This window comes from Leuciscus leuciscus (genome assembly GCF_965113295.1).
Source record: "Leuciscus leuciscus genome assembly, contig: HAP1_SCAFFOLD_266, whole genome shotgun sequence".
NCBI classification, from domain to species: domain Eukaryota; kingdom Metazoa; phylum Chordata; class Actinopteri; order Cypriniformes; family Leuciscidae; genus Leuciscus; species Leuciscus leuciscus.
Genome location: NW_028118456.1, coordinates 16325 through 34908, shown reverse-complemented (window position 1 = coordinate 34908; position 18584 = coordinate 16325). Strand labels below are relative to the sequence as shown.

The window sequence follows — 18584 nt, the reverse complement described above, 5'->3', positions numbered from 1 at the left end:
AGAACACTACAATGTGGGCTGAGCGGGTCACATATGAATCCCATATCCCTCAATGCAGGTCAGGGGGTCTTTAACGCCAGTATAGCTTCAATGTACATATTTAATCAGTGGTTTTGTCACCAGCAACAACACTTTGCTCAGTTTTGAACTTTTCGAGTGTAGTTGAAGCCCATTCACAGCAGACAGCAGAAAAACAGAGTCGTCGAACAAGTCCACCCACCCAGCCCGGAAGAACTACAAGTAACACTAGCTTTGTAACTGTGTTCTGTGGGTGTCTCTAGTTGAAGTTGTAGTTTCAAAATATATTGGTATATTTCTCATAAGTAGAAGTTGGCAGTGTAGAATTTTGGATATACCCTGTTTTTGGGGGGGATGGGGAACACACTGGTCTCATCAGATTTTAAAAATTGAATCGTTAAATAAGTCAAAATAGCTTATTACCACATTTGACAGTGGTTAAACATTGGAGACCATATCTGCATGACAGCTAAGGTCCAGAGCTTTCTATAAGAGCTGGTCCTATGTGTGTAGCACATTCTGTTGCTAAATGACAAGCCTGTACAAACATGTACTGGGTTCAAGGTTCAGAGCAGAGGTCAATAATTCAAACCAGGAGTATTGTATCCTCTTCAGACTGACATATGTTACTGTTGAGGTTTGAGACCTTTCCAATGATGTGCTTGCTATAGTCCTACGACAACGTTTACATTTTTACATATAATCATGAAGCCCATTTTGCAGGCGATAGCCTCCTTTATTGTCCCCAGAGGGATATTTGCCTTGAGTTCAAATACTTCACACATAAAACTTAACATATTATTTTATCATACATCCGACATATACTTACAATAAAAAACAACATAAACAAATGTTAACATAAACATAACATTTCTTTGCATGCTTTGCAAGGCTGTTGCTTGCTTCCTTGTTCTTCATCGTCAAGCTCTGTAGACCTCGGATACCATCTTGAAGCAGGCCCCACGTCTCACCTTACATGTTAAAACACATTGAGCCTTTATTAATCAGAAACATTCAGAAACATTGTAATGTATGCCAAGTATAACAAATACATACCTGATGTCACATTAGAAAGCTGGGATGACATCTGCTTCAGGGTGTCTGCACGGGTGCAAAGAGACTTCCAATGCTTGTTCATCTCTGCAATAAGAATCCTCTTCTCCTGCTCAAGTCTCCTTACTGCCATCACAATGTCGAACGCCTTCCTCTTTGTCCTTAGATCTACAGAGTCTGAAATACATAGATGAAACATAAGTCGGTTGTAATTAAGATTAGTATTTCAATATTTTCTGGGGTTACAATCGAGGCATGACAGATTTTGTCCTACTATGTGACTATTTCACAAAGTCAACGGAATTGTGTACATACCACCGTGTGTAAGCTGCCATGGCCAAACAATCTCGTCAGATAGAATGGTGTCCAATGTCAGTTTTTCTGCATTAGGAACCAAGGTGTTATACTTCTCCACTACAGAATTTAAGATTTTTTTTTCCTCCCTGATCTTTCGGCGGATTCGGGCACGTCCTTTGCATCCGTCACTGTCCTTATAAAGACGCTGGGACCTCCTCTTAACACTTGCCACCAGCTCCTCTATTGGGCTGGCAACAGCGGCAACATCAGCATCATTTGGGGATGTTGTTGCTGAGAGGAAGAAATGAAGAGATAAGAAATATGCTTCTTGATTCCATGAAAAAATATTTTTGGTGTATGAGCAAAATAAAGCCTCAACAATCTTTTCATATTTCTCTGTAACTGAGAGGCTACACTTGTAGCTAAATTTGAGTATAGTTAGGTTCTTTATTGTCCCCATGGGGATAATCTTGTCCACACGTCATCAGCAATCAGAGTATGTGCTCTTTGACTACGATTACAATGAGCCTCTTTGGAATTGCAGCCAAGCTTAGTCAGAAGTGATACATCAAGCACCATATCAAACAGTATAAAACAGTATATCCTACCTTCTGCCCACTCATTGACATCAAAGATCCACCTCTCCAGTTGACTGTCTGAGATGTCCATTACCGTTTTCATGGCCTCCAGGTTATGCAACTGGCATTGCAGGGCTATTTTGGCCTTCAAACATAAATGACAATGAGGGAAACGCCTACAACTTTGACAATTGTTGATAAGGATTGTGAAGTACCTTCACTATTAGAAAACCACATACAACACTAATTAAATATACAGTATATTCGTATATACGTGGACTATCAATATATATGGTATGAACATTTAATATTTTATTTTACAATATCGCTATGCATTTTTGCATAAGGGAAAACTGGTGTCTTTACCTTCCGATATCGGCGGGCAAGGGTAGAAGCCAAGTTGTCAAACTTTTGTTGGTTCCAGCGCATGTCTATGCGTCCTGCAAAAATAAAAAATATGAGATTATCACCTTTCTTTCCAGTAGCAGTAGGAGAAGAAACTGTGCAGACTTGAATCACAAACTTTTCAGAGATAATAACTTACAGTACTATGGAACTATTAATCTGCTGTCTTGTGCCATTTGATTACTGTCCCATGAAAGGGTTAGGTAAATAGCACAGGATAGTGAAGAAATAGTCAAGTCAAGTCAAGTTTATTTGTATAGCGCTTTTCACAATACAGATTGTATCAAAGCAGCTTCACAGTATTAAATTAAAATAATACAACAAAGTTTGTTTCAAGAGGAATTTATTGATTGATAAAATTAAATTAAATATCCCCAAAATATCCCCAACTGAGCAAGCCAAAGGCAACAGTGGCAAGGAACCGAAAAACTCCATCAAGTGACCAAATGGTGTCCTAAAACTCCATCAGGTGACCTAATGGAGAAAAAAAAAAACCTTGGGAGAACCCAGGCTCAGTCGGGGGCCAGTTCTCCTCTGGCATTTATGAGCTAGAGGCCGGATTGTAGTTTGAACTGTGGGATTATATGAATGCCTGGCTGAAGAGATGCGACTTTAATCTAGTTTTAAACTGGGAGAGCGAGTCTGAGCAACGAACAGTATCAGGAAGACTATTCCAGAGTTTTGGAGCCAAATGTGAAAATGCTCTCCCTCCTTTGGTGGTTCTGGATATCCTAGGTATGACCAAAAGCCTTGAATTTAGTGATCTTAAAGAGCGCGATGGATTATAGGGTGATAGAAGATCCGTTAAATAGACTGGAGCTAAGCCGTTTAGGGCTTTATAAGTCAGTAGCAATATCTTATAATTAATACGGAACTTTATAAGTAACCAATGCAGTGATGATAAAATCGGTGTTATATGATCATATTTTCTTGATCTCGTAAGAACTCTAGCGGCGGCATTTTGGACTAACTGTAGCTTGTTTATTGAGGATGCAGGACAACCAGCTAATAAAGCATTACAGTAATCCAGTCTCGAGGTCATGAATGCATGAACTAACTTTTCTGCATCAGAAACTGATAGCATATTACGTAGCTTAGCAATGTTTCTAAGGTGGAAAAAGGCTGTTTTTGTAACATATGAAATATGATTTTCAAAAGACAGGTTGCAATCGAGTATAACACCCAGGTCTTTTACTGTAGAGGATAATGTAACAGGACATCCTATGATGTTAAAGTTGTATTGTGCGAGGTTTTGTGGGCGGTTTTTTGAACCGATAAGTATTACCTCTGTCTTGTCTGGATTTAATAAAAGAAAATTACGCGTCATCCAATCTTTTATATCTTTAACACACTCTGTCAATTTGGAAAATTTTGCGTTTTCATCCGGCCGTGATGAAATATATATTTGAGTGTCATCAGCATAACAATGGAAACTAATTCCATGTTTCCTTATAATATTTCCAAGTGGCATCATATATATTGAAAATAACAGAGGGCCTAATACAGATCCCTGCGGCACTCCATAGTTTACTGGAGTTATGATCGATTTTTCTCCATTTAAATAGACAAAATGGTAGCGGTCAGATAGGTATGATTTGAACCAGCTTAGTGCTTGTCCTTGAACACCAGTATAATTTTGTAGTCGATCTAAGAGTATTGTGTGATCTATAGTATCGAACGCAGCACTAAGATCATGTAAAACTAGTATTGAGATACAGCCTTGGTCAGAAGCTAAAAGTAAATCATTTGTGATTTTAACGAGCGCAGTTTCAGTGCTATGATGCGGTCTGAATCCAGACTGAAACTTTTCATAGATATCATTTTGTTGCAAGAAAGAGCCCAGTTTCTAATATTTTAGACATAAATGGAAGATTTGAAATGGGTCTATAATTTGCTAGATTATTATGATCTAATTGTGGTTTCTTAATGAGAGGTTTTATAACTGCCAGTTTAAATGTTCTTGGAACATGACCTAAAGATAAAGACGAGTTAATAATATTGAGGAGAGGCTCTTCCACTACAGGTAACACTTCTTTCAGTAGTTTAGTTGGTATAGGATCTAATAAACATGTTGTTGTTTTAGATGAAGTGATAAGTTTATTTAACTCTTTTTGTTCTATAGTAGTAAAGCACTGTAATTGTTCTTGCGGGGTGATAATTGAAGCTGAATTATAAGGCGCGATTGAAGATTGAACGTTTACAATTGTGGTTCTGATGCTTTCTATTTTCTCAGTGAAGAAGTTCATGAAATCATTACTACTGAACTGTAACGGGATATTTTGTTCGGGTGACGTCTGTTTATTTGTTAGTCTAGCCACGGTGTTAAATAAAAACCTTGGATTGTTTTGCTTGTTTTCTATTAGTTTGCGGAGGTGCTCAGCCCTGGCCGCTTTTAGGGCCTTTTTATAACGTGACATACTGTCTTTCCACGCGATTCTAAAGAATCGATGTGTATTTTTTAATATTGCACTGCCCTTCCTTATTATCCTCACATCAAATAAAATAGGATGATGGTATTGTAATCGATCCATCCATTTATGTTGAATATTCTGAGCTTTATATTTTCAGAGTCAGCATATATGCATGAGCTCAAAGTGGCTCACCATTGTCATCAGGATCAAAATTGACTGGTTACCTTACCTGCTTTTGACATGTGCTTTGTCGTAACAGCAATCCTCGAGAGGAAGGCGTTGCACTGCTCCACCTCTTCCCCAAGAGTCGAACCAGCCCCCTCCTGATATGCTCCACTCCATTTTACCTTTAGAAAAGAAAACAAAAAAAGAAAACCTAAGTGGCAACAATCTTATGCAGGATTTCAGGGAAAGAAAATGTCATGGACAATCATTTTTTCTTACCTCACATTTGAAATCATGAGCTTTGGCATGAAAAACAGAAAGAAATGGCCTCATGGTGAGGAGATCCTGAAGCTCAGGGCATTTCTCTGTCACTCTCTGGAGGTAAGGCCAGTATTTGCATGCCACATCCATTGCAAAAAATGTAACTGGCTTACAGGCCATTTGCTTTTGTAGGTACAGGGGGTAGGCAAAAATCTCCCCCCTGAACATATTGAGGGCACGAAGGAGAACCCCATGACGACATACAGCGAGTTCCAGGCCCTCCTCGTCTGTTTTTCCTGAGGACTTCTGAGACGTTTCATGCGCCGATGACCATTGCCCTCCACAGACACCTCTTCCAGAGACCTAAAACATGGAAGATGAACAGTCCAAACTTGTTCAAACAAAGTACTCTGTAGGACGTGGTGTTTTATAGGTAAATATAGTGAAGTTGTGCAAGTTTACATGACTGGTCGAGGTATGGACATAGTCCACGAATTTTGCAACGTCATCATCATTCGCGATGAACACGCCATCAAAGATGGCTTTTTCCTCCGATCTAAATAAAAGAGATACATATTAAAGGTGCTGTAAGCGATGCCACGCGTTTTTTAGGCCAAACATTTTTTTGTCACATACAGCAAACATCTCCTCACTATCCGCTAGCTGCCTGTCCCCTGAACACACTGTAAAAAAACACGGTCTCTGTAGACACCACAGGCTCCACAAACGGCAACAAAAAGAAACTGGGCTCACCCGCACCACGAAACACAACAAACAGTGTTCCAGCCAATCACCGACAAGAAGTATTTGAGGGTGGGGTTTAGGGGGTTAGTGCGCGTGCACATGAAGTGGGTGTGTGGAGGAGAGAGAAGCATGAAGAGGGAAGTTTGAATTATGGCCGAAACACGACATTCCGATGAACAAATTGCAAAGAAGAGGGACAAGGATAAGGAACACGTGAAGTCCCGAATTTACATCGGAAAAACCTTTTAAAGGTGGGAGAACTCCGCCGGGCAGAAGGGCTTCCGATCCACATTCAGTTGCTCTGTTTTTGCAGAACAGGTAAATCCATATTTCTTTCTAAATTGACGTTAATGTTCGCCAAACCAACACAAGGATGTAATTAGCTAGAACTATGCAGTCAGCGTTAACTTTGGTGAATACAACATATATGTTTCTAGCAGAGCTCAATCTCTATTGTAAATGATCAAGCAAATTCACAGTAGGGCGACAATTTGTGTGAATGATTGTTTTCATCCACTGTTTGTTATGAATTTGAATGTTCATTTATAGGCTGTTGACAACTTTGACTAAATTTGTTTACGCCGCCGCCGTTGTTTATGCTCACTGGGAAACGCGAAGCTACGTTATCTTGCTATTATTGCGTCCTTGTATGGGAGCTATAGTTATAGCTTCAGGTGGCAAAACGATTTTAAAATAATGTTTCTCTTTTTCTGCATTCTGTTCTGCAATATATAAAACCCTTTATCTAACTTGGCGACATTACACATTGAATGAAGTATCAGTAAAACTTAACTTTGTTTGTAATGACTACTTTGACTTTCCTTTATGCCGGAAGGGAGGGGAGGAGGGAGGAGACGGGATGAGGAGAAGGGAGGGTCTAGCTAGCCTCCGTTTTGTTTGACAACAATTCGAATGTCAACAAGAAGTTACGACTCCCGGCATCGCTTACAGCACCTTTAACTTTAAATATTCATATGATTTTGAATTCACAGCAGTTACTTTCAAAGTAATGGACCGTCAATGCACACACAGTACCTTGCTGCACTCTTGAATCTGTAGTGCTTACGGTTTCCATCAACGGATACTGCAAGCATGTCTGGGTTGCACGCTGGGCAGTCAAAGTGGTCCTCCTGGCATAATTTGTCCACTTCGAATCGGACAGCTTCCCACTCCAAGAAGCTTTTCCGGAAGCTGTCTGCTGTGATGTTTCCGCTCTGTGAGAAGAGTTCAGTAAAAGAGAACAAAAGAGAACAGTAAAACGGATCAAATTAAACAATATACTACACTGAAGTAAAATGTTCTAAATGGATACATTTTGGGATGTTTGTACAAACTTTGTTACCACTCCTTAGAATACATATCAAAGGAAATAAACAATGTGTAAACTTCACTCATACACTATACACTGGTGTATTTGGGGGACCTGGCCATTAAACATACAGGATATTGTTTGACATTCAGTCTAAATCTATACGCAAAGAGGGCTACAACGGCTTCCATACTGTTTAGAATTAAGCCTGTGCAATGTTTAGCCCATTAATCCAAGGGAACACTTCTGGGATCAGGAAATGATATTGGGGAGAAGATGTCAAAGTCGGTAGCCATTGGAGTTGAATTTGAGATCTTCAGAATGACCTGTTTTTCCATAAATGTCTCAGTGCAAACTGCTGATGAGAGAACATGCAGGGCAGGACTTAGGTTGGTGGAGGCCCCTGGGCTTGAGTCACTTTCGGGCCCTACCTTCTAGGCTATACATTACTTTAAATAGAACACAATGATACATACACAAGCTATGTATTAGAGCTACACAATTCTGGATAAACTGAGAATAAAAATAGAGATCACGATTCTGAACAAACAACTAAACAAAATAACATAATTTATGTTAATTGCTGAAGTCTATTAAAAATGTTTAATTAATCTGAATTATAAAAAAAAAAAAAAAAAAACTTTGGTTTGAATGAATGATTCAATTCCTCAATCAAATACACTTGCTTCATAGATGAATCAGCATTTTTTAACGAATCTCCTGAATGAACGATTCAATGACAAATGTTTTTTTAAAAGTCATTTGTCGCCATCTGGTGGCGTAACAATATAATCGATCCAATCGTTATTTGAAGTGCAAAGCTACTTTCAAAAGGTGACTGGTACCGTAGACAGTGTTACATGTTAAAAAAACGTAATAATTTATTTATATGACCACTGATTGAAGCTTGAAAAAGTTTTTTCCAATAAATAAATAATGATTAAAAAAGTTCAAAGTGATCATAAGTTTATTGCAATGCACAAATGTCTTGGTCAGAATGAGAATAAAACACTTATTTACCTGGAAAACATATGTTTTGATTGTGGCATTTCTTTGAGATTTAGAATCCAGTATTCCTATAGGCTAATTATTGTTTCTTTTATGAATTTAATAAAGAACTCTGTCTCGTATTCTGTCCAAACGATCCATGTAGGCTACTTTTGTGTCCATTCGTTTTTCCTTTTTTAACCCGTAATTGAAAAACGAAAAATGAACGGTTGTTGTCTTTTTAAAACGCAAAGTTGAACACCAAAATTTTAATTTGAACTGGCTACACAAACTGCTGCGCAAAAAAGTAAATATCGACGAATTTTCAGATTTTTGTTTATGACTTTTTGCCCCTTTATTAAACATTTAAAATATTCACAAATTAATATGGAAAACATGTCGATTTGACTGGTTTTCTAAGGCCAAATTAGAACATGGAATTGATGTTTTTCCCGCAGTGCTGAATGAGAAGAGCCATTAATATTATTAATAAACTATTGTTTTGGCTAAAATCACATCTCCATCTCCGCTGTTAAGCAGATGCGCTTTTGGAGAGAAATGCACCTTTCATACGGATTAATCAGAAGGTATTAGCTTTCGATTCGAATTTGTTCGATTTAAAGTGGACATTTCAAGCTTTAGCCTACATAAGCTATATTTTGTTTCAGTTCTCGCGCTCCAGTTTACGGAGATCATGAAAGCGTCTGATTGTTTTATTTTATTTTACAAAAGCACAACATTTTCTTGTTATTGTGAGTTTACACAAATAAAAGTAGATGGGAATAATGTATTATTATTTTCTGTATGACAAGAAATGATAGAGTAGCCTAGGCTATTTTAAGTTGTTTCCACTGTTGATAGGAAAATGCAAGTGTTCGCGCTCGCGCCTCCGTGTCATGCAGTGCGCGCTCCACACTCAGCTTTGTTCCTTTTTTGCATAAAAGCCTCTTCTAAATATAGCCTATTAAATGTTATAATAAAATAATATAAAATTATTATTATTTGCGTAGCTATACATGGACCTCAAACACACCGCGTCTTCTAAGTCAGGTGACTGTAAATGCGCAAAAACGGTTTCCATAGCAGTTTTGCGAAATATTCCTTTTTCGAATTGCCTGAAAAACCTCCTCATGAGAGCGTAAAAACTTTTTTGCGATAAACGGGAGTTTTTGCGAAATTGACGTGTTTCCATTGTGCTTATTTTCAATTCGCAATTTCAATTTGCGCAATTTGAAGGGTAATGGAAACGCGGCTACTGTCTAATGCGGACAGGTTTTTTCAACGGTTCGGCAGTAAACGAGGCACTACGTAACTGCCAATAACCAATCAGCAAACCTCAAGATGACTGACATTTAATTTAGCTAATTAAATTACATTTTTCATGGCAGGGCAGGGCCAGGTAACAATGCTAGACCAATCAACAAACTTTAAATGAAAAATTAAATGACTGACATATTATTGAAAAAATCAAACGTAAACGGGCGGGGCCCCCTATTGGGCGGGGCCCATGGGCTTGAGCCCAGTCAAGCCCAATGGTAAGTCCGGCCTTGAGAACATGAGTTTATGGTTGTCTATAAAGGGTCTAATGGCTCTGTTCATGTGTACTATCATCATCATCATCATGCCCTCATAGTATTATATATGGAGTTACGCAATTATTACCACAAATACTTACACGGCCAAAGCGAACAGTGCGTTGATCCAGCATTCTAAGAAATGCTTGGCTAGACATCCCTGGTGCAGCCATCTTCAGCTCTTCAAAAGAAAAAAGGACATCTGTTGCGTACACAGTTGAATAGTGAGAAGTGGCAGGCCAGTTGTCATTACGGATCAGGTCATCCACTCCAGGACTCCAAGTGGCTTCACATGCTTTGCATATAATCTGAGGCAATCTGAGATCATATCGCCCTGGAAAAAGAAGGAAATATATACACTAAGTTAATTCTGACAGACCAAACTGTGTCATTCTGACAACTGATATGGGAACATTTGACTAAGGATGGATCAGGAGGACACTTCTACAAACATTTTGTCAGGCAAATTAACTATCCCCATTCAAACAAAGGTTAATTGTTTTCCTCCACATAGGTGGGCCCAGCCAATCTAATCAACACACAACCTATTGACACCTCTGGATTTCCATCCATGATAAAGAAAATCAGAGAAAATCAAAAAGAAAATTCTACAGAAGTGACCCCCACCCAAACCCATAAAGTTCTTCTTACCATTCATTGTAACCACAACTATGGACTGTCCTGCGATGACACTGGATGATACTTGTAGACAACCGCATATTGTCTCTGGCATCTCCAAAGGAACAAGACGCTCTTAAAACAAACAAAAAAACACATGGATGAGAATTAAACAATAACATTTATTTACTGGAAACTATTTTAAACAAGATGCACTTGACGGCTTCATCGACCGATCAGAAAACAGCATTTCGTTTTTCAGTCAAGTCTAAGAATGTGACTTAAAAACTACAACTTACCACACTGGGTTAGAACCCTCTCCACAACACAAGTTGTGGGAGGCAATGGATGAAAAAATGCAAGTGTCATCGAATCCCTGTTGTGGAACACTTGACCTTGGTGGACCCTGACATCACACTGGCCACAGAGGAATGGGTGTGGTCGGCAGTCACAACAACGGATAACGGCTGGACCATTTCCACAATGTTGGCAGATCCGAGTTGCCGCATGTTGTCGAGCCACCATGGTGTTGACCAGTCGGGGTCTCTCTTTCTCCCACCACCCTGATATGAGGCTCTTTCGAGTCGACCAGTCTGCTGAGGCTTGAAGTGCCATTTCATCTTCATGTATGTCCTCACCCAGTGAGCGTTTAAGCTCTTGAAGGAAGGACTCTGTTAAAACAATGCACAATATTTAAAAACAGTAGCATTGAACAATGGCGATTTTATAATAAATGAACATACTGTTTTGAACCAGTGAAGTCAAAATAAATAACACACCTGCAGTAACGGAAGGAAAGTCAATGGTCATTTCCGCACTGGTTTCCGGAGCCCTGACATGAGAGACACCAGTCTTTCGACTCTGGCTGTGACTGGGACCTGCTGTAGCAAAAAAGCTGTTGCTTTTTACACTCAATGACACAAACTTTACCTGATGCTAGGCACAGGTACGTAATAATAACCTCAGATATATTCTAATTCAGACCCATGACTTGTGATTATGTTGTATACCTTTCCAAGATACAAAACTAGATCTGGAGTCTACATTTTAATAAACATTAATGTAGAAAAAATCTTACCTGCTTGTTTCCGGGATGATCTGAGAGAGAGAACACAATACAACAGTAGAGAGAGTAACAAAATACAAGACAAATGTGGCTCTTAAAAGTGCCTTTTTTTCGATGTAATGAGGTGATGTTTTTTTTTAAAAAGGACAGGGATTAAGGAACCTGCAGAGAAAGAGAAGAACAAATCAAAAAAGAATAGATCACCAAACTACATATTACAATATGAATAACTACTAGGCTAAGAAGTTAAGTAAATGGTGCTCTTGTTCATTCATGCAATCACAATATCATAAAAAATAAATGGCTTTAAAAATAAGTTTTTGTGTGAGCTAGGGTTCATGATATTTTGAACACATCCTTGTGTTTGGATAAACAAACAGGAATAACATGATCAGGATACTTGTATAAACTTTGCCTTGCCAGACTTAAACTATATATATATATATATATATATATATCCCCAATAATCCCTCAATAAGCATTTACACGTCCAAAATAAAATTATGAGTTTATTTCCACACAAAATGGACTATATAGGCGCTTGCAACAGACTCATTGCCACCAAAGCGCTTTACAGATTGCCTCACATTCACCCATTCATTCACCCATTCATTCACTCATTCATACACCGACGACGGTACCCTGATATATATATATAGGCCTACAACATGTTTTTTTTTTTTATAAACTCGTAATTGTATTACTTTTGGACGTATAAATGCTTATTCATTTCTCTTTCTTATGAGACTGTTGTAAGCGACTTACCGTGGTGGAATCGCGCTGGGCAATGGTTTCTGCGATGGTCGCACACAGTGACGTGTTGCACAAAATTGCGCCAAAATATCAATCATAATTAAAAAGTACAGTCTTAATATTTTTTTATAATATTTTTTAATATAATTTTAAAGGGTCAGCATAAATGTCTAAGTGAAGGAAACACGGGTATATGTAGCCATTACATTTAAACACACCACTTCCCAGAATGCATCCATCACTTTGCCAAAGGATATGTCCATATTAAGCAATATAAACATTTCTGCAGTAGGCTATTTAATTTATTACAACATCATAATCAGTATTGAGATGAAAGTTCTATAAAAGTAGGCGAATATTGTTTATTTATTTTTTTTGTCGCAAAAAAAAAAGCAAAGTTGTAGGCTCACTATAGTATAAGCAATTGCAAATTGAAATACCATCGGCAAAATATCCCACCTAAATTAAGGCATGTTTTAAGCCTACAGCAAATATGCAGTCCTGCAATTATGTCGTTTTAATGTAGGCCAAAATTATATATAAAAAAAAAAAAAAGAGAGAGAGAGAAAAAAGTCGTGATACCGATTTAGTCAAGGGTTTCTGCCCTACGAAAATGTATGGTCACCGCGCCAATGATTGTAACAGTATATGCGCCGCACGCTACTGTAAAATGCACATTTGCAGCATAATTAATCGCCTGAAACCATACTTTCCAGCTGGATGGATAACCCCCATTTCGTCAAAATCCAAAGATGAGGGATTTGCATTCAAATATCGGACGACCCTCTCCGTTGTCAAGCGACGAATGGGGGTAGCTACCCTCAACGTCGGCTTATGGACGTGAGGGGGAAATGATCAAACTATGTGATCTACAATTATAAAATATCCCACCTAAATTAAGGCATGTGTTAAGCATACAGCAAATATAAAGTCCTGTAATATATAATTTTAATGTAACCCAAAATTATATAAAAAAGAGAAAGGAAAAGTCGTTATACCGATTCAGACAAGGGTTTCTGCCCCACGAAAATGTATGCTCACCGCACCAATGAATGATTGTAACAATATGCGCCGCACGCTACTGCAAAATACACATTTGCAGCATAAAATCAGTCGCCTAAAACCATACTTTCCAGCGCAGGCAAACCGCTGGATGGGTAACCCCATTTCTTCAAAATTCAAAGATGAGGGATTTGCACTCAAATCTATCGGATGACCCTCTCCGTTGTCAAGCGACGAATAGGGGGTACCCTCAACGTCGGCCTTTGGTACGTGAGGGGAAAATGACCAAACGGCAGTATGTGACGAATAGGGGTGAGACCGTGTTGCAAACACATGTATGATGCGAAAACAAAACCATCGAGCGAAATACCGGAGTGAACATGGCTGTGAACGACTTTTGCAGATTATGTGAAGTAAATCTACGCATCCACGGTACAATCAGCGTCTACGTCACGGCTCTCAGCCCGCCCTCTGTTCGTTGATTGGCCGGCTGTTTTGAGGCCGGAGGAAAACAGGGAAAACGGTCGCTATCTCAGACTGAGTACAGAAGCGAACTGAAATTGAGCGGAAGTACGAAGTCTGACGTAGTCAGGCTAAGGCTGTGTGTCCACCAAACCGTTTTTAGCCAGAGTCCACCAAACCGTTTTTAGCCGTTTTCAGTAGAGATGCTTTGCTTGTTGTTATTATACGGAATATTCGCGAAAGTGTTACTAGTATCTCATTTCACAGATTGTTTGTTTCTGTGTTGTTTCTATATAAAAATGTCGATAGATTATAAAGTATTTGCTCTGGCTCTAGTTTAAAACTATTTTGTTTAATTATTATGCTTGTTGTTGTCATCTGTTTACTTTGTACGAGCAGAGTGTGGCGGTTGTGTGTTATTAGTCCCGCCCCTCCTCCACTGTGATTGGACGGCTGAGTAAAAAGTGACAGTGATGAGCACTGCATTTTACCCAAAGTTGAACATTCTTCAACTCTTGGCGACCGGTAAAGTGTCACTGAGTGTAAAACGCAAAAGGCGAAGCTTGAATTTCCAGGTATGTCCCTCTTTGGCGAATGTATTTTCAAGATAGTCCCGCCCCTCCTCCACTGTGATTGGACAGCTGGGTAAAATGTGACAGTGATGAGCGCTGCATTTTACCCAAAGTTGAACATTCTTCAACTCTTGGCGACCGGTAAAAAACGACGAATGCTCAGTGCATCAGCGTGAAAAAGACACTCAGCGGCGCTCCCACTGAAAACTATTGGAAAAATATGCCAGTCGCGTGAAAAAACGCTTTCGTGGACACAGGGCCTTATTCATTGTAGAATCAAAAAGGATTTAAATATTAATAATGAGTGAATGCAAGTACATTGATATAAAGCAAGACAGTTGAAAAGGCTTTAGAAAGACAAACCTCTCTCACTCTTCTTTTCAAAACCTTGGAGTAGTCAAAGTTGTTTTGCCTCACTCTCCTACAGCATTCTGGACACTCATCTGAAAGACAGTCAATATAACATTGAAATAAGTATACCAATATACCAGTATAGACAATACCTAACTGTGACGGCAGAATCAATGTGTAGTTGATACATCATATCATTTTAAATAGAGAAAATGTACTTAACACTTTTTTTTTTGCTTCATCTTGCTGGCTACCCTCTGTTGGACTGGATCTGTATAAAAAACATACAAGATACCACATTTTATTAAACACTATTTCTGTCAAGACCACTATCGTCAAATATGATTGACAGTTAGCATATAGTTTGGATTGGTGGTATGGTTCTGTTCTGGGCAAGAACTCCCAGCGCATCCATGCAGCCTAGCATAGAATCATAAGAGCAGACATAAAAGTATTGCAGATATCATTCATTCATTTGAATGTACAATATAATTAAGAGAATTTAAGTCTGATTCAGGGGTAATCAGAATGCTATAATGACTGACGAGAGGTGGAGCTGGGGATGGAGGAGGGTAATTCGCTCCTGAGAAACGCGATAGCTGCTGATAATACTGAAGGAGCTTATACATGTATACAGTAATAGGCGTTACTGTATATAGGCGTCGTATTCCTATAGGTAGACGTGGATCAGCTGATTCGAGCTTGACTAATGTGACCTGCCAGAACTGACGCTATGCTTAATATTTAAATACAGTAAGTTTACTAATTTACTAGTCTAAATTACTAATTTAGAATATACAGTATCGGTCAAAAGTTTGGACACGCTTTCCCATTCTCTTGGATGGGTAGGTGGGTTCAAACTTTTGACTGGTACTATATTAAAAAAACATAGTTCTGTGATAACATACTTATTAACACAGTTCTAATAAAACATTACTGACTAATAAGGAAATATACTTCACTTTGTCTTTTTTTTGCTTTCTGGCCCCAGGGTCTTGTGGCTTTTGATGAGCCTGTGGTCTCAGTGGCAGTAGCTTCTGGAGTGCCGTTGGTCTCAGTGGCTTCTGGAGGTGCTGTAGTTTCTGTGCTACTTGTGGCCTTCTTCTGTCTTTGAAAATGAACTTGCAGACAAGACAAACATCACACACAAGAAAAATTAAACGGTTTGCCTTAATCTCAGTGCCCCTTTATTCCATATAGCCTATGACTAATTATTGAACCACAAGGAAGAGGACCTGCGGGCGAGTGATGATAACAGGCTAGTATATATAATAAGATTGATTTGTACATTACAGGTGTGTTATGCTATGATTAAAAAGTAAAATTAATTATCTACAGTCTATATCAACAAATATAGTCATCGAGTTCCTAGTCAAGGTAATGCTGTCTCTTAATGTCTGATCAGAGCATTCTAGATTTTCTGCCTACTTTTTATCTAGCTTGTTGACTTGGCTTAACTGCTAAAGAAAACAATTGGGTGATCACATTGTGGCGGTACGGAAAAAACGTAAGTTGCGTGACTGGATGGAGGAGGGAAATCAATTATCCGGAAGTGAGGAAATGAGTATATAAGGTGGAGTTGTAAGAGAGGGAGGGGAGAGAGAAAAAAAGGAGCGGGTTACCTGAGACGAATCGACAGTCAGTGAGACGCGAGACGCTGTGTTTGGGCTGTACGTGGATCTAGAGTGAGCGTGAGTTGCCTAGCGATTGACACTGAGGGTGCGCTGCACCTCTGGACACCGGCTGCACAGCGAAGCTTGTCTTTTGAGGCTGACGAGTGAGCAAGTTCTCCAGGTTATTCCCTGTTTTACCCTCACTTCGGAAACTTTCCTTCCTGCCATTATCGGCCAACGATCTTTCACACACACACACACACACACACACACACACACACACACACACACACACACACACACACACGCCCGCACGCACACGCATGCACCGTCTTCAAGCCAACCAAACATTCACGCAACCACTTTCACCACGTATTTCGTATCTGTATAATACAGTGAAGTGTTTCGTTATGTTTAAACGGTTGATTTCATTGTTAGTTTGATTTAATGTTTTTTTTTAACCAATTTAAAAACAGTGGTGTAAAGACTGTAGGATTTTGAACTTGAACCAAAGTTATTTGGTGTGTGTTTAGTTTGTTTTGATTCTTTGCTTATGGTGAAACTGAGATTTTGTCTGATTTCTTTGAAAATTATGAAAATATAACTGTGAAACTGAACTTTCTTTGTGTGATTTCTGATTCATGTTTATTCGTAACCGGTGACTTAAAGAGCTTTTCTGAGGGAAAATATTTGACAAGATTAAGCTTGTCTGGCGCCCGAACTAATTGTTTTTTTTTATACATCTTTCATTTGTTGATTTACATTTCGTTTGGGGCCTGCCACCGTTACAGAAGTGGCGCCCGAACAGGGACTTGAACTGAACTCTTTAAGAAAAAGAAAAGACACTTGAACTGAACTCTTTAAGGAAAAAGAAAAGACACTTGATTGGTACTCTGTTAAAAAAAAAAAAAAAAAAAAAAAAAAAAAAAAAACTTATCAAACTGTCAATTCTGTTATTTTTTGGGAAAAGTTTTTGTGTGTCTCTTGCCAATTTTTTTTATTTACTTGTTGCAGTAATTGAGGGTTAGCTTCAAAGTAACGATTAATTAAGATGATTGAACTGTGGTTTTGCATTTGAATACTTGTTAGGACAGGAATTGTAACTGTGGGTTAAACTTCTTTATTGAACACCAATACAACATTGTATTTTGTTATTTTATTTATTTCCTGTTTGCTTTTCGCAGCTACTAACAATTATTACATTTTACATGACATTTTACACACTTCATTGAACTACTCCATTTCATTGAACTACTGCAGCTACTCCATTGAAACATGACCACAACACCATCTCCTCTGTCCACGTGTGTGGATATTGAAGCTCCAGATGTTGCAACCCCGATTTGGCTAATTGCATCACAGCCTCGGGTTACCCCTGGACCTCCTTCACCTCATGTCTTCCATGTCCCATACACCCAAACGCCTTCCAATACCATCTATCCAGGAGCCCCAGTGCGGTTTGCTTCAGCACTGGCTGGCAGTACTCCAGTGCAAACCCTTACCTGGGACCAGGGACCAGGCCCTATGCAGCTATGCACATCACCTGAACTCTCAACTCTCTCTTCTGTGGCACAGCAGGATTTGCCAGGTGTACTTCCCACTCCTGGTAGAGAAATGCAACATCTTACCTCACGAGTTCAAGGTAATTGGGATACACTGCTGGATTTCATAAAGAAACAGGAGAAAGCGGTCTCTGAACTTACTCAGGGGCTGAAAGCAACTTCTTCCCAGCACTGTGACCAGATTACCAACCTTGCTACTAAAATGAAGGACAACCAGCAGCAAGTTCTCACACTAGTTGCTTCGAACAAAAAACAGGATGAGGATGAGACTGATCAACTAACAAAAGCCATTAAACTCATGATTACAGGTGAACTTAAAAAAGTTGAATCAACCTTTGTCTCTGAGGTGCGCTTCATGGTGGATCAGCTTCAGCTGGAACTTCAACAGGACCTCAAAACCATGCAACAGAACTTTCAAAAAAGCCACGACCGGCTTACGGCAGAAATGCATCAGTGCTCCGTCCAAACTGCTAGCCTTTGTACAGACTTTAAAAAGTTCCAAACTGAAATGGTGGAACGAAGCAAAATGCAAGAAAAGAAATTAGTGGATCTTAAGGAGAGTATACCAACACCACCTGGCACTACCTCCATCTCTTCACTACCATCCACAGTGACTGCTCCTGCAACTCCTCCCACTACTACAGTAGTAAGAAGTGATCATCTTAAGATAACATTTCCCACCTTTGGAAGGCCATCAGATGACCCAGACCCTTTACTATATTTGACACGCTGCCAAGATTTTCTAGCATTACATCCCTTGGTTGATGCAGACCTGCTGGCCAC

At 39.1% G+C, this 18584-nt stretch overlaps 1 protein-coding gene and 2 long non-coding RNA genes across 3 annotated transcripts; all 3 read right to left on the bottom strand.

The window, feature by feature from the left end:
* Window positions 1–744: 744 nt before the first annotated feature.
* LOC309491463 (uncharacterized protein) lies at window positions 745–2375 on the bottom strand (the record flags this gene model as incomplete). The annotated part of the gene is made up of 5 exons (XM_082190523.1): window positions 745–989; window positions 1075–1248; window positions 1387–1659; window positions 1977–2091; window positions 2313–2375. The coding sequence occupies 5 exons, from the start codon at window positions 2373–2375 to the stop codon at window positions 844–846; spliced, it is 771 nt and encodes a 256-aa protein (XP_082046649.1). The 3' UTR covers window positions 745–843.
* A 3285-nt stretch (window positions 2376–5660) lies between these two features.
* Window positions 5661–10040, bottom strand: LOC309491465. The gene is made up of 3 exons (XR_014203133.1): window positions 9904–10040; window positions 6968–7146; window positions 5661–5744 (listed from the first exon to the last, which is right to left on the bottom strand). It is a non-coding gene; the product is annotated as an uncharacterized lncRNA (long non-coding RNA).
* A 4375-nt stretch (window positions 10041–14415) lies between these two features.
* LOC309491464 lies at window positions 14416–16084 on the bottom strand. The gene is made up of 3 exons (XR_014203132.1): window positions 15589–16084; window positions 14850–14897; window positions 14416–14718 (listed from the first exon to the last, which is right to left on the bottom strand). It is a non-coding gene; the product is annotated as an uncharacterized lncRNA (long non-coding RNA).
* Between the last annotated feature and the right edge of the window lie 2500 nt (window positions 16085–18584).